A 17,229-nucleotide genomic window follows, 5' to 3' on the forward strand; every position below is an offset into this window, starting at 1 on the left:
CTGGTTCGGTGCTATAATAATTTTCTAAATTTCTTTTTTGTAGTTCTCTATACCCTTTCTACAGGTAAATCTGCGACAGGTGTCTTGGCAAAATCTGTGATAGTCAGGAGACAACGAAATCCTCTGGCATCTGAGATTTTTTCCGACTTATGAAAAATAGTCTTAATCATTGGACTGTGGGAAAACAATGAAATCCCTGATCGTCTGGGGTTTTCCTGACAAAAGAAAACTTCGGGACTGGGACTGAGGCCGGTAATATTCGCGACCTGTTTTCATGGCCAATAGCCCAATTTCGATATATTAAATAAAATTCAGTCTTAAACAAAAGGCATCACGGCGAGGCTCCGGGGAAAATGACCTTTTGAGTATTCACCGATTTTAGTCGCGGAGATAAGTTTTCTCTTCACTGATAAGCATTTACTTTAAAGATCATTGTTACGTTACGTAGCACTCTCATGGTACATTAACGAGGGAGATGGCCGCTGTTTATCCATTTAGATCGCTATTTGAACATCCTCTTCGAGCGTTTGAAAACTCAGCTGACTTGTTATTAAATTTTAAAAGAGCTGACCAAGCCAGTCCTTGACGCTACAAGCAATTGCAAAAAGAGTTGAGACACTCACTGTTAGTAACCGTACAATGCGTTTCATTCAAGTCAGCGCATCCCCAACCCCGCTTCCCCCGCAAGCAAAGTTGTTCCCATCTGCATTTGCCATTCAAACTAAAGGGCATCAACATTAGACTATGGGGGAGGGGAGGGAGGGGCGTTAAGACTTTTCTCATGAACTGGAAGATGAGTTTTAGGAAGAAGAGATGGATTTTCGATTCAGTGTCTCAACCTTTTTGCAAATGCTTGTAGCTTACCGTGCGCGTGCGCAAGTGAGCAATACTCACAAAAAGGGAAAACGAATCTCTTACGAAAAGATTTCCAGGGCCTCGCAATTTGAGGCATAAATTCAACGGGAGAAAATAAGCCGAAGGTTATAGTGACGTCTGAAAACCGAGGCTAGTAAGATATTTACTGTCTCTTTGTCTTTGAATAAAGCACATAAAAAAAACATATTTTTAATAAACTGGCTAATCACAGGGCGCGTACTATCTGAGAGCTAAAATATGCTATAACTGAAGACACGTGTCAGTCAGACAGATAGCCTCCTCGTTTTACGAGTTATTGATAAGTCATAAATCACACTGAATTGTGCGCAACTGTTTTGCTTAAACGCATATTGGGTCAAGGTGTCGGCAACAACATAAACAGCCACTGACGCAAGGGGACAAAATTCAAGTCTTGGATTTAATGGTGAGTGCCTAATAGAGAAAGTAATCATTAGCTCCATTAGCGAGGATTAATTGATAATTCTTTCTTACAGAATAACTGAATCCGAAAAAATGGTCCAGTAGATGGACCTCTCGGTGTGTGTGTAATAATGTTCGCGATGTTTGTAAATGTTATGAATTCATGGTAAAGACAACAACTTTTTTGGAGACGAAACTTCCTTGACAGAAGTTATTGTACCTTCCAAAGAAATAAAAGCGTCGTCAGATAAATGCAGAAAATCCTTTCCTTTCAGTTTGCGTGCAGCCGTTACGCAATTTGGTAGCAAATTTCGACAGGGTATACAGTACTTTGGAAAGACCGAAACAGAACCACACTGGCCGATAACTTTGTAAGTTGTGTCACATTTTCGACGATGAGGATGAAAATTACCTCTGTTCTCAACACTAGGTGAAAGTTGAGTAATTGTGTTTTCTTATCAACGAGATCTTAGCCTAGATTACAACTTCCCTTTGAAATCTGCTGCTCAGGGGATACTGACAAATGGCTTTTCCGTTTTGAATAAGCTCTTCGCTTTTTGGTTGCATGCACCGGAAATTCTATATCGTGACTTTTATCAAACCCTTTTGTGATACAACCATGGTTAAGGTGACTTAACCAGCACGATCCAAATCAAATTTTATCCTCTTTTTGCCTTATCCTCTCTCTGAAGTTTTGAACGCGCCGTTTTTTTGCGAGTATGAACAACATGTAAGGGTTGGAAGTGGGTGAAATATTCCCCGCATGCATGACTCGCCGGAAGGCGTGGCGAACAAACCACAGAAAACACCCTTATAAAAGCTGAAACAAAGCTCATTCTCGTGCCTTTAAAGGTCAATTTAGGTTTTGTTTTCTTAGTCTCGGTGAAATAAAGCTGATTCTCAATGGTTGGCTTTTTGGCACATGCCATGCATAGAGCTATCATAATTTGCAACAAATAGCGGACAAAACTATCTTTAACCAAATGAATGAAGGGGTAGTTTCTAAAGAAACTGTGGTGCTGCGTCGGTGGGGAAGTAGTATACAAAAATTTGGTTTTATCAACGGAGTTGATAATGTAAATTGGCCACCGTACAGAGATTCTAAAAGCTGACGTTTCGAGCGTTAGCCCTTCGTCAGAGCGAATCGCTCTGTAGAGCGATTCGCTCTGACGAAGGGCTAACGCTCGAAACGTCAGCTTTTAGAATCTCTGTACGGTGGCCAATTTACATTATCAACTCCGTTGATAAAACCAAATTTTTGTATATCTTTAACCAAACCCTGCTGCTTTTCTAGGCCGTCATTTTCGGTTTAATGTGGACTTATATTTATTTTATCGAAATGAAGCTGGGTTTCAAAACTTGCCTGTAGACCCACTTTTAACATTCTTCGGTGTTTTCTCCCGCCTCATTTTTAAGAGCATTCTCATAGTGAAAAGTCTGTTATCAAACTGAGAACACATCAGCTGGAAACAGAGATAAGGAACGTATAAATAACTCTATTTTCAAACCAATCAATCCAGCGGCATATCACCTTTGGACTGTAAGTGATAAGTGGTGAAGGCACAAGCAAGTTATCTACAAATGGCACGCAACTAGGGAATCGTTGGCATACACTTGAAACGTTTATAACAAGATACGACTAGCACTGCATTTTGTTTATGGAATTTTATATGAACAGGTGATAATATCATCTTCGAGGTGAGATAAGGTGAAAATGTTCTCATTGCCTGATAATTGTTAAGGAAGTTCAGTTTCTAATCGCTATGGGTTAACAGGAGCAATCGTGTTGAGGTTGTGTATACGTACGGAGTTAATCGAGTTGTAAGCTTCAAGTTGGTTTTCTCTTATCGGATCTGTATTTAATCTCGGATTATGATGAGTAGCTTTTCGTAGCCCGGCAGTATGGCTTCGAACATTTACATGTTCAACCATGTTGTACCACAGCCTGAGGATAGATCACAACACCAGGCAGTCCATTCCCTACTCGTTGCGAGTCAGTATTACGATATGAGTTCTTCAACGTCGCCGCAAGGTCATGAACATTTTCCGGGGAGATTGGAGAGTCTAACCATTTGCAGATGTAATTACAAAGGCAGCACTTTTCTCCTCAGTTATTTAAAGATTCTCGAGTCTGCCGCACGGTAGTTTTGAGACCTGTTCGATACTCAACTGTCTGAGCCAGTCGGTGGTCGCTCAAGTCAGAGTCATTCAAAATTAAACCCCCAACTGATTTGACGCGGGTCGGACGCTGGTCTTGTGCCCGGCAGTGTCCTTTATCTTTTGACATCAGTTGTCGAAAAAGTAGATCATGTTAATTCCTTTTATAAGGTATAAGGGAACAGATAGCGTGACTACGCGGTAGGTCTCGCATACTTTCCGGACGTTTGTTATGATACGAAACAAAGAAACAATCACGCAAGGAATGATTACCATAAGGGCATAAAAACATCTTGTCAAAGAAAAAAGGAGAAAAAATCCATCGACTCTCGACTCTCGAATTCTTACCCTCGACTTTTACTCAAACTCTGTTCGAACAACTCGAGGGACTACGTAAGAATTAAATCAGATGAAATCAAATCAAATCAAATCAAATCAAATGGAGTCTGCCGTTTTGTCGAGTGTCGAGGGTGGCATTTCGAGGGTCTGGGGGTTGAGGGTAAATTGTCGGGGTCCCTTTAAGCTGAAAAAAGTTGGTAAGAAGGAATTCAATTGAGATGATAAAGAGAGTAAAGTAAGAAAACATTGAGATGTCTATTACTCACATTTATTTTCAGAAGGTCGCTGGGTTTTGACGAGGATTCATCACCAGTGTCAGATGACTTAATATATGCAACGCCCAGAATAACAGCACAATGAAAATTAAGCCACACCCTTGACAAGGGGAATTAACCGAACAACTTTATGCATTTTGATGTCCATAATATTGGATCGAAGTTTAAAGTAACTTATAGTTTTTACCAGACTAAAAGTATTTTTAAAGAGAAAAAAATAGATGTAGATGTTGTTGTCGCCGCGAAATAGGTATGAGACGCCATATTGGAAGAGAATGGGATAGGTCTGGGCCGGGTTACAAAAACGACGGGGTGGTTGTTCAAAAGAATGGCGAAATGCAATCTTTTCAATTCGTAACGTAGCCAAGGAGAATTAAACAATAAGAAATTATTGAAGTTTGTTCAAGGCATAAAATATATAATTTTTTGGTTAGCCTGCTTGTATTTCGGTCGTCATATTGGTCGGGTGGGGGTCGGAAGATCTGGGACCGTAGTGGGAAAAGAACTCTCGCCCTCTCTTTCCCGCCCCCCACCCCGTCGTTTTCGTAACCCGGCCCAGACCTATCCCATCCTCTTCCAATATGGCGTCTGATACCTATTTCGCGGCGACAACAACATCTACATCTATTTTTTTCTCTTTAAAAATACTTTTAGTCTGGTAAAAACTATAAGTCACTTTCAACTTCGATCCAATATTATGGACATCAAAATGCATAAAGTTGTTCGGTTAATTCCCCTTGTCAAGGGTGTGGCTTAATTTCCATTGTGCTGTTATTCTGGGCGTTGCATATATTAAGTCATCTGACACTGATGAATCCTCGTCAAAAACCAGCGACCTTCTGAAAATAAAAGTGAGTCATAGGCATCTCAATGTTTAGATTTTTGGAGGTGAATGGACTCAACTAGGTTCATTTTCTATCCACGGTGAAGGAGCATCAGATTGCAATATTTTGGCTGTCGACCAGTCAATCCTTTGGGTAAGATCGTAGTCATCATCTCATTCTTCTTATTTTTTAATGCGCTTTTAATCGAATTTATCGGTAGCGGTTCCAATGTATCGGCGAAAACTTTGGTTACTTTCGGTAGAATTTACAAGGTCGTGCTTTGACTTGTGATTATGGTTTTGCAGTAAGGCCATGATGCAAGATAACATTGTATACAATACCTTAAGATCAGCGAAACCGAAACTTGTTTCGCAGAGACAAAGGTTCTGGCAAAATCATTTGAAGTACTTCCGAGGGTGTATCAAAAACTGTTTTGATATTGCTGATATTTTTCTCCTTGCTAATATTACGAGAAGGTGCTTTTCGAAGACTATGGCTGTTAGATGCACTGTCTAACGCTAACCCTAACCAGTCATTTCCGTTTGCACTAGAATTCTTGCTCGGATAATTTTAGCTTCACTTATTTTGCATTTGACCGAGTGAATTCCGACAACACCGAAGCGGAAAAGCTCCGCTAACACAGATTTGGTTGATGTTTCCTTTAGCTTTGTGGGTGTGTCGTTTGGCTTTAATTGCCTTTTCAAAACAAAAGCAATGCCGTCTTGTGACAGCAGTCGAAAAACGCCTAAGTTCCGATCTACGAAGGGCACCGAATAATGAGGAAATGGTGGATGAAAATCGAGGGTGAATTTTTTGCGACCTCCCTTACTGTTTACCCGACACTTGGTCGTTGGCACTGAATAATTTATCCCTTTTCCCGGACTTTCGTTTCTTGTTGGTTTCATTTCAACTTGCGCATATTTATCTAAAACACAAATTTATACTTCAATTAAAAAAAAAAAATTCCGCACTCCTTTTTTGCTCACTCCGTAATGTTAGGCCAGGTGCTAGTCTATTCCTCACTTAGCAGCCTGGTTAAAGGAGAGGTTACTTGCTGTCACCTTCGCTTCCCTGTCCCAGTTGCTGAAATCAGTGACAGTCCTCTGTTTATAGTATATTGCACCAAGAAAGACCACTAATCCCGTGATAAGTATTCAGTCAACCCTTCCATTTCAAAAGCAAGTTAATTTTTATCTCGGGAGTCGTTTGAAAATGCCGCCAAATTAGCTGTTAATACCTACCAAAAGATCCCTTCATAATGAAGCATGCGAACACAAGACAAAAAGGTGCGATGTGCGAGGAGTATTTTTCACTATCACTTTTCGGCAGCCGATAGGCAGCATTTCGGCAGCCAAAAGGTCGGCAAACCAATCAGCCGCCATTTTAATGAGGAATCGAATTTAGCCGCAATATTTCTACGAAAGTCGTCGCGATGTCGCTTTCTCGCCGGGCTTCGGCATTCCATGTAATGGAACTTGACAGGATAGGATCTTAGGCAGGAAACAAAGTGGGGTTAGAAATCTTGGTTGAATCGGGCAAACGGCCTGATGCCGGTAAGCAGTTCAAGTTTTATCTTTTAAATGCCTCAGAAGAGACCAAATGTGACTCTCTCCCTTTTTGAACTAAGAGACTGAATGTTGCCGGTTGTTTGCACAACGTAGGGTTCAAATACTATAGACAATCACGAAACCATAAACTTCAAAGAACATTACTACAAACACAAACAAACGTAACACATCATGGTGTTTGTAGCTCTTAAGGCCCAGTAATAACGGGCAACATTTTTCGAGCAACTTGTCGCGCAACAATGTTGCGTTGCGCGTATTACAACCTTCTTGCGCAACAAATTTTTTTGTTGCAAAAAGTAGACGTCGCTTTTACTTTTTGCAACATGAAAATTTGTTGCGCAAGGAAGTGGTAATGCGCGCAACAAACCATCTCAACTAAGTCTTGCAACGCAAAATTGTTGTGCGACAAGTTGCTCGAAGAATGTTGCCCTTTATTAGCGGATAATTGAAGTTGTCGCAAGGCTTAAGGCTGGATCCGCAATGAAGGTTATCAACTCCAATACAGATATACTGTTTTACCGGACAGGTCTCTGTGAAATCCACTTGGCTGTCTCAGTGTATACTTCACAAGTAAGCTTGACATGGCACTTGACTTTGGAAAAAAAATTAACCTTTCTATTCCGCACAAACCTGCCAAAACAAGAGTCCGTGAATAAAACGGTTTCCGCTTAAATATTTATTTCATATCAGAATCACCGTTTTCCACTGGGTCATCTTTCTAGAAGAAAACGTTGTTATAATCGGTTGACTGAATCATTCCTGAAAATTTCCATATACCTTATTGCTTGCACATCACGTGGATATTAAGCCAGTTCCAAAACCTTCAATAGCTTATTGTGTGGCAGAGCCGTGTAAAATGTGAAAGGGAAACTGCGGTTTAAATGTTTGTCAAAGGCACTCGTGCGAATCAGAGATTCTCCGTCACTTTCCTCCGATATTTTATTCCTCCAGTTCTGCGTGAGGTAAGGGTCAAGTAGGCGACAAACAAGGGGCCAACCAGCAAATCACTGAAACGTAACGATGGCAAAACCACATGTAATTCATTTGTTACAATTTTTAGGAAAATTCAGCTCATAATTACATATGTAAGCTTATATACGAGAGAAAACTTAAACCACGCATTAAATATTACTAAAAAGATTGGAGTAAACTTGTAAAAAATTGTTTTTTTTTCTTAAGAATTTTGCACAGTTTTGCCATCTTTGTACGCTATTTAAGCGGTGGAGTAGGTCAAATAGATGTGTCGTGAACGTGACAAAGGATGATCCCGAGGATGAGAATATTGTCAGGTCAGGTTCAGTCACGGACCCAGTTGTAGCAAGATTTTTTTTTCTAGAAAACCCTAAGGAAAATATTGATTTCAATAAGAGATAAACAGTATTTATTCACGGACTACTGTTTTGTTTTGCTTCCTTGCGTGGTGTACGCAGAGATATATTCAGTTTGCCACTTTCCACCATTTAGATGCTCTAGTTTTGCGCAACATTAAGAAAAGCCAAATAAAAAACACACAAACATACGTGCGCAAGGGATACAGTCATTCATCGCGTAAAAGGGCCATCCTTAGAATAGTGTCGCCATTGAAAGATGTTGTAAGTTATGACCACAGATCACGCAAGAAATGAAGAGACGAACCTTCATTTCCGCATTTATGTAGACGATCAGGAAGGAATGTGACCCGCTTCTACCATGCAAAGTTCGTTCTCTTTGATGAAAAATGGATTCGAAGACACGAGATTGCATACTTAATATTCATGCAGTGGTTTTGTAAAGAGAATACTTTTTTATGTAGGTCCGATACCACTGAAGTATTTTGTCTTTACAAAAACGAATTTACTGATGATTACTAGTGTAATTGGTGTCAATGGTCAATTTTCAGGTTTGAGAAAAAAACTGATAATGCTGCTTTCAGTTTATTTTGTAAAGTTTGTGGTTAAAGCAATCTGTGCATGGGGTCTTCCCTGACGCAAAATAGACAACAGCTATTTGCTTTAAGTTCAATATGCCTGAGTCGGTAAGTGGAAAAATCTCGAGGACTGCAACGCACTGCCGATAGAAAACTCAGTGAACACGAATGCTCAATCCCATTTCTAGACTTGGTCAAAAGTTTTTGGATTGTTCTACTTTACTCTGTTTTGACAGTTTACTCCATGATTAAATCTAAGTTAATAAACACCTTTGTCAGCGTGTTATTAGCAATGGCATTGTGTCCTGTTGATTAGCTTGATCGTAATTTTCAATACATCCTTTCAAATCAAGTCCTCTCAACCGTGAAGCTAAAGCTAATAACTGAGCAGACGGAAGCTTTCTTTGAGGGTGTACGCTGTTTACGCAAGTACATTACTGAACGAAACTGAGTCGTCGCTTTGGACATTGAATTTAACTATGACTTATTAACGAGACTCTGCTTAAATCAATCGACCTAAAAGAAAAAGATAAGATCGATGGTTTCTTGTAAAATAACACGATTGACGTTATTTCATACTCAATATTCAATTTTGACATTTCGGAAACACGGTAAATTTTCAGGTAAGTTGCTGAACTGTAACACAGCGAGCAAAAGGTTTCCCCTATGGCAAAAATCGGTGTCACTTGTCGGAAAGCAACCAACGTCTCACCTTAACTGATTGCTAATTACTCAGTGTTACTGAATGTTCAAGTTCAGACCTTGAACAAAGAAAGCGTCAAGGCTTTTTGGAACACTGGCAGAGATATACTTACTGATCAGTATTTATCAGTGTCCTTGTGACGAAATATACAACTTCTTAAAGTGCTCGAAAAGGGTCATTCACTCATGCTATTGGTTTATATTTGGTGATTGATAAACTGCCCGTACAGTAGGACCTTCATTATCTCAAAGGTTTCCATTTGTTTAAATTTTTGAATTTGCCACTGATCACGGTTTTGCCGCATGGACAGGTGTTCCAACGATGTCTTCACATCGTCTGTTGTTGAGACGATTCGCCTTGAGCACAATCGGGTTATTGTTCAGATTTTGAAAACAAATTAACTTTTACTTTTGGCAGAGTTTTATTCAAATTTGTTACACGAGTTTACAATGAACACGTGTCTTTACATAAAACAGGAATAACACGTGGTTCTTAATCTTGCTTTTCAGGTTTTATTCCTTCAGTTGCATCTGCGACCAGTTTGAAGCGTCACAAAAACTATCAAGCAAATAAACATGCTGACACAAGTAATGTCGAGCCGAATAGTTTGGACTTTGTTATTTCTGTTAGGTGCGTTTTCGACTCGTAGGGCGGAGAAACTAGAGAAGTGCCCGAGAGTGTGTCAGTGTACTGCAACGAACATGGTTTATATGTACTGCGGATCCGAAGATGGATTGTCAGCATTCCCATCTTTTGTTCCACCTCAAGTTGAAATTCTGTCACTTCATACAAATAGACTTAGAACCATCCCGGAAGAAGCGCTGAGGAATTTAACGCATTTGGCGACTTTGAATCTGAGGTCAAATCAATTGCGTGATTTGCCCCCGACTGTATTACGCGACCTTGTGAGTCTCAGATCGTTGAACGTAGGATTTAACAAACTGTCAATGCTCCCTGGGTGCTTATTTGAAGGACTGCACAATCTGCAGGAGATTTATCTAAACAATAATGAACTCGAAAATGTCCCTGAGGAATTGTTTCAAAACCTGCCGTCACTGAAGCGACTGCATCTGCACTTCAATAGACTGAAGTCTCTTCCTGGAAATGCTTTCCTTGGTACGTTCTCGATGCAAGGGTTGTCACTTGCAAGCAACTTCTTAACCGGCATTCACGTTGAGACATTTTCAAATTTGAGTTCACTAAGGAGACTCAACCTCGCAGGCAATAGGATAACCAATATACCGGTAAATGTGTTCAGACGTCTTAGCTCGCTCGCGATATTGGAATTGGAAAATAACTATATCTCCACTATCCAAGATGGGGCATTCACCGGGCTTAGGGCAGGAATAGTTGTTTACCTTAATGGTAATCCATTTTACTGCAACTGTCAGCTGCGCTGGTTGAAAAATTGGATTACGACAATGACAAAACACCTTCATACTTCTAGGGTGCGGACAACTTGCTCGCAACCAGAACATGTGAAAGGCAAACCTTTGATTTACGTGGCTTACGATCAGTTCGTTTGTGTCGCAGGAAAATGGACGGAGTGGAGTCCGTGGAGTGCTTGTAGCTCGACTTGCGGAAGTGGAACACAAGAGTCGAGAAGAGACTGCACCACCAATCAAACGCTAGCGAAAGGCGGAAAGGAATGCAAAGGAGAACGTGTAAGGACCCAAAGCTGTCGCGGTAATGAATGTGGAACACGCTGGACGACTTGGTCTGAATGGAGCCATTGCACCCGGACATGCTCCTCTGGAATTGAATTAAGAATGAGATTTTGTAAAAGCACGGCTACTGAAGCGAGTAATAATAGTTGCAGAGGGGTTTCTCAGGAGACGCGCATCTGTATCCGACAACCATGTACTGTTGATGGCGCATGGGGCTCTTGGTCTACTTGGGCACCTTGCAGTGTGACATGCGCTTGGGGAAATAGAGTCAGGACACGAAATTGTAACAATCCAAGGCCACAGTATGGTGGCCAGCCTTGTCCCGAGACTGATAGGAGTATTGTTTCACAAATATGTTATCTGGGGTCTTGTCCTGTTCACGGAGGGTGGTCTTTATGGTCTCCATGGTCACCATGTAATTCTTCTTGTGGAAAAGGCACGAGAACAAGACACAGGATCTGTAACAGTCCTGCTCCTCACTATGGCGGCAACATGTGTAATGGGACTTCAACCCAGTGGGAATACTGCACCTTAAAGGAATGCCCTATTGATGGAGAATGGACGTTTTGGTCTCCTTGGTCTCATTGCTCAAGGACTTGTTCTGTTGGTTCCCAGTTAAGGATTCGGAGTTGCAGCAATCCATCACCCCAACATGGTGGTCAAAGCTGTCCAGGAATTTCCTCCGAGTTTGGATACTGCAACTTTGGCCCTTGTCCCGTTCATGGCGCTTGGGGAGCTTGGTCGCCATGGATTGACTGTAGCAAAACGTGTGGTAAGGGATCACGTTTTCGAAACAGGACCTGTAGCAACCCACAGCCTATCCATGGTGGCCGAGATTGTCCTGGAAATTCCCATGAAAACAGTCAATGTGATTTTGGTCCATGCCCTATCCATGGTCACTGGACAGCATGGTCATCCTGGAGTGACTGTAGTAAGACGTGCGCCAGCGGAACAAGATCTCGTAGCAGAAGCTGTAGTAATCCAGTACCCCAGCACGGTGGACAAAACTGCTCAGGAAATTATTCAGAAGATTGGCATTGTGACTTTGGCCCATGCCCCATCCATGGTCAATGGACGACATGGTCCATGTGGAGTGAGTGTAGTGCGACTTGTGCTAATGGATCAAAGTTTCGTCACAGAACCTGTAATAGCCCTCTCCCGAAGTTTGGGGGAAGAAACTGTTCGGGTGAAGGGAAAGAAATGAAGCCATGCACCCTGGCATCTTGTCCCGTTCATGGTGAATGGTCTGCATGGTCACAATGGTCGGAATGTGACAAAAGCTGCTCTTCTGGCGTAAAATTTCGAACACGAACTTGTAGCAACCCATTCCCTAGCAGCGGAGGTACTTTATGTACTGGCAATAGCACGGAATTGGAAATGTGCCAGCAAAAACCATGCGCTATTCATGGAAGATGGAGTGAGTGGTCCGATTGGACTGATTGTATGAAGACGTGTGGCAATGGAAGAAAATCAAGATATAGGAGCTGTGATAACCCTTCACCTGAACACGGAGGCAAAAACTGTTCTGGTGATGCTCTCCAGAGCAAACAGTGTTTTCAGCAATCTTGTCCTGCGGTGGGAAAATGGACAGAGTGGTCGCGCTGGTCGGCATGTAGTAAAACATGTGCTGTGGGACAACAGACAAGGACCAGATCGTGCATGGACTCAAACTGCAAGTCTGTTGAAAGTAAAAGCATTGTTTACACATCAAACAAAACTGAAATAAGGGCCTGTTATCGAGGACCTTGTCCTGAGCCAGGAATAGAGAATGAGTGGACTCCTTGGTCTCAATGTTCTCGAAGCTGTGGGCTTGGTAATCAGCAAAGATTTAGAAAGTGCAACTTAGGAGAAGGAGATTATTGTGTGGGTTCAAACTTGCAGGTGAAAGCCTGCTATCTACGATACTGTAAGGTAAATGGCGGATGGAGTAGTTGGTCTAACTGGACAGAATGTTCTTCGTCTTGTGGGACAGGAGTTCAGGCAAAAATGCGATTGTGCAACCATCCTAAACCTCAAGGTGGAGGTGATCGTTGTCATGGAAAGGCTGTCATAGTTAAACGCTGCACTGCTTCCATATGTTTTCCTGATAACTATCAAAATGATTCTTTTTGGTCTTCCTGGACAAGCTGGTCGCGGTGTTCAGTAACTTGTTCAAGAGGATATCGCACCCGATCACGATACTGTAGGAAGAGAATGGATCCATTTCAGCTAGGGAACTGTTCAGAGGCTACTGGACCCGTCCAAGTGGAAAGTAGCATCTGTGAAATGCAACCTTGTGCATCGTGGAGCAGGTGGTCTTCGTGGGGAGTTTGCAGCCAGTCATGTGCTGGAGGGATACGAAAACGATTTAGGGTATGCAAAAGCAATGCAACTGAACTGAAATGTCAAGGAGGCAATTCACAAGGAGTGAAATGCAACACCATTTCATGTCCTCCTGTCATTCCTCTGGTCAAATATCCACCGAAAATCAATCTCGTATCGCCAAATTCATGCCCTGACCCTGACAAACCGCTAAATGGTTATTACAAAATAACGAATCAGGGTGGCTCTTACTTCACTACTTATTACTGTAACAGAAATTATAACGTACATGGACCAAGGTTACGGCATTGTGAAAGTGATGGCACCTGGTCTGATTATGTGCCATACTGCCTGCCCGTATGTGGGGAGTCTAGCTTAACTCATATGAATGTAAGGCATCAGAGGTTAAGGATATTTGGTGGCACCGAATCAGCTCGTGGTTTGTGGCCATGGCAAGTGGTGCTAACAATCAATGGCATTTTTCAGTGTGGTGGATCTCTAATTTCAGAGGATTGGATAGTCACAGCAGCTCATTGTGTTTATAAGAGGCTCACTAAGAAACATTTAGCTGGCATAAGAATTCATCTTGGAGTACATGATATATCTTCTTCACTTGAAGATCACAACATTCAAAGGATAGATAGCCTCGATATAGTACCCCATCCCGACTTCAATTGGAGGACGTTTGATTCAGATTTAGCTCTGATACAACTCAAACGGAAGGTCAACGTAACAGACTATGTACGACCGGTGTGTTTACCAAATAAGCAGCAAAGGCGAAAAGTAATTCCTGGTGCTATGGGTGTTATGTTAGGGTGGGGCTTTACAGAAACAGACAGCCCTTCCTCTAAGTTACGACAAGTTTATATGCCAGTTGTAAAACATTCAAGCTGCCAAAAAGCTTACGAAAAAGAGTCTTGGCCTGTAACTGCTAACATGATCTGTGCAGGCTATGCAAGAAGAGCTAGGGACTCTTGTAAGCAAGATAGTGGAGGGGGGTTTATATTTCCAGATTCCAGAAATAAGAAGAAAAAATGGTTCTTGGGAGGTATTATTAGCTGGGGAAATCCTCGATGTGGAACTCCCGGAAATATAGCGTGTTGACTCACATAAACAGTAAATTCACAAGGTGGATAAAAAACTATATTTATAATTGAGTTTGTTTCTAATATAAATGTGCAATGTTTTGTAGTTACATGTTTTCGCTTAATGTCAAAATCTTTTCGGGAAATTATTTAACAGAAATAGCAGTTGAACTGGAACTTGTAGGTACATTTCAATGACCCCTAGTCCATGGACTACCGCGATGGCTCATGTCCACGGATTACTATAATGGACTATCTTAATGAATCGACGACAAATAGTTTTGCTTTTGTCATACATGTAGTTGTAACGCCGTCTAACCTCCACCCTTTTCGCACCTATTTGGTAAAGTGTGCTGCATGACACGAAAAGTCAAAAGCGAAAAGTCGTGAGCTTGTAATTAGGGAAATTGAACTATAGGGACTTCACTTCTCACCGCTCCTTTGTCTGTCTCTGAAATCATCAAGGAAGACAGTGATATTCAAGAGCATTTACGAATACAATGACAAATTTTGAACTAAGTGCAAGAGTAGGTCGTTTCTCAAAAATTAATGCAGATTTTTTCAGTTTGAAACCAAGCAAATCCGGTGTATTGGTAGCTCATCCTCAGACTTATTACAAAGAGAAATCCGACGTGGGCTTTACAAGCTTGAACTCCGCGGTTGTAAATTGGCCTTTTTTTTTTTTCATGTTTCCCACTTTTACTAAAAAAAATTGAAATGGAAGAGGAAATCGCACACGTTGCGTCCGCATTAACACTCCAGCTTCCACTCGTTACGTAGTGTTACGCGTGCATAGAAAATCACGAATCCCCTCCCCCCAAAAAGAAGAGTCAGAGCTGAATCAATTAGTAGAATGAGATTTTCAATCTACTCCCCTATTCTGTCAGTGCAATATAGTTTCCACGAATTCCATCTATCCTTTTCCAAATGTGTCTGTCCGATTCTTGACACAGGCCTCCTAGTCCTCCCTGGTTGAATGGAAGGGTGTCAGGAGTCTATTACCTGGAGCCTCTATATGTATTATAAAATGTAAACCCCAATTGGTATATAGCTGATTTTTTCCCCCAACAGCGCGCGCTCTCATTGATTACTTCGAGGTCACATGACATCCAGCAATAAAACTGTTTCCCGCCAAAAGTCTCTGAGCGGGCAACAGTGCAAAATCTATGAATGTTACCCGCGAATGTTGACCGACGACCGCCGTTGTTGTTGCCATTGTACGTTTTTCTTTTTGTGCTATATAACAAATCACTTAATGACTGGTCTCAAGGGAAACAGTTAATTGTGTTTCCTTCGAATCTCAATGTTTCCCTAGGCTGCGCCTCGGGCCAGAAACAATGGGATTCTGGGCAAACAAAATGAACTCTTTCCTTCGGGACCAGTCATTAAGTGTTTACTGCTATATCTTTTCATCATTTTGAAATACCTTCGTTTTTCGGGTATGCTGCACATGATGCAATCAGTAGCCGACCATAGGTCTCTTATGATAGGTTATTGTGAAAACACCCGCGAAAATCCCCCACCCAGGAGAGATGCTTCTAAAAATGAAAAGATCGGGGACAGGGTTGACTCATAGGTTTCACATAGAAGATGGAGGCTCCGGGTAACGGGCTCCTGACGGTGTGTATTCTTTTTTTAGCTTCTCCTTTAATTTGTCCTTACTGAAATGAAATATTTACCGGAGTTTTTGGAAAATGGACAGTGAGAGAAAGATAGGGATTCTTTGCAGGATTGTTGAGAGTTGTACGCATTTTGAAAACAAAAAGATTCCATTTTTTACACTTGTAGACTATGGAGCCTATCTCCGCCAAAATTCAACATCGGAATTTGACATCCAAGTTTCAAATTTGAGTCTTGATTTTCTTTAATGATCGACATCGAAGTTTTATATCCAACATTGAAGTTTTAATTTGACATCAAAGTTTTGAATTGACATCCAAGTTCTGAATTTGACATTTGACATTAAAGTGGAAAATTCTGTATTCACATTCTTGACACATTCGACTTTCAAGTTTCAAATTCAACTTGCAAGTTTTGAAGTGAACTTCACGCATGACATCCTCGGAGACCTAGGGGCAGATCGCGGAGGCAAGGTGAAGTCTAAACGGGCAAAAGAAAATGGCGACAAAGCTAAGAAAAGCATTTTTGTCGTTTTGTTGGGCCGATAATCGTACCGTGTAAATTGTGTAAAACTTGTAATTTTTCCTCAAAAGATCTTCCCGGTGTCCTTTTAGTATCCGCTATTTTGAACGCTTTAATTTTTTAAGAATTTATGCGCAATTATTACCCACTGGCATACCCTTTGATTGACATGGCGGTTTCCTCGAAGTGTCGGCCCGACTTCAAAAAATCTGTTGCACTGCAAAAATTTTTTGAATCGGACCGTTTTTCATTTCCTGAATCGTCTTTCATCGGCTGTCAATTGAATTGATTCAATGCTATTACAGAGGTACTCAGGGATATTTTGCCAAACCTCGACAGCATATTTTAGGATTGACCAAACACTACTCCTATAGACATTCAATAAGTCTGATGTGTTCACACTCTTTTCAGAAGTCGCAAGGCATAGAGTCTCTTGGATGCCTTGGTAACAAGGTAATCTATATGATGATTCCATTTGAGCTCTTCGCTTATAAATACACCTAATAGTTTATACGATGAAACGCGCGCGCTCAATTTGACAATTGCCCGCACCATATCTCATTACGATGTTTTGGATTTGTCAAATTCCGAATTTTGCGGAAGATATAACTCCACATGTATACAACAATGTGAACTAACAGAACCAAGTTTCTTCTTCCCTTTCCTCGTTCTGGAACGGACAAACTGACAGTCAACTGGGAACGAGATTAGCCCGCGAAGTGCAAAGCGGCAACTGTTTTTTACGCAAGCACATGCTCCCATATTCCTGGTTTGTAGGGACCTGGTAGAAGAGAACAAACAAAGATGCCGCTAACGTATTCCACCTAAAAACTTTTGAACTTTCTTGGTAAGTATGTTACTTGAACAAATGTTTCAAATTCATGCATGGATTATCCAATAAAACTGGGTGAGTTAGAGAAGTCTTCATTCACATAATCTAGAATACCATTCCACGAGTGGCGTCTA

General features: G+C 41.3%; 1 protein-coding gene across 1 annotated transcript in view; it reads left to right on the forward strand.

Annotated features, from left to right (window-relative positions):
• The first annotated feature begins 6,163 nt into the window (after positions 1-6,163).
• LOC138040165 (SCO-spondin-like) overlaps positions 6,164-17,229 on the forward strand; it is a 26,184-nt gene continuing 15,118 nt past the window's right edge. The window contains 4 exon segments of the mRNA XM_068885942.1: positions 6,164-6,444; positions 9,578-14,123; positions 14,126-14,181; positions 16,675-16,716. Coding sequence (XP_068742043.1) covers positions 9,644-14,123; positions 14,126-14,181; positions 16,675-16,716 — 4,578 coding nt within the window. The 5' untranslated portion in view covers positions 6,164-6,444; positions 9,578-9,643.

This window comes from Montipora capricornis, chromosome 3, assembly GCF_036669925.1.
Source record: "Montipora capricornis isolate CH-2021 chromosome 3, ASM3666992v2, whole genome shotgun sequence".
In the NCBI taxonomy this organism is placed as follows: domain Eukaryota; kingdom Metazoa; phylum Cnidaria; class Anthozoa; order Scleractinia; family Acroporidae; genus Montipora; species Montipora capricornis.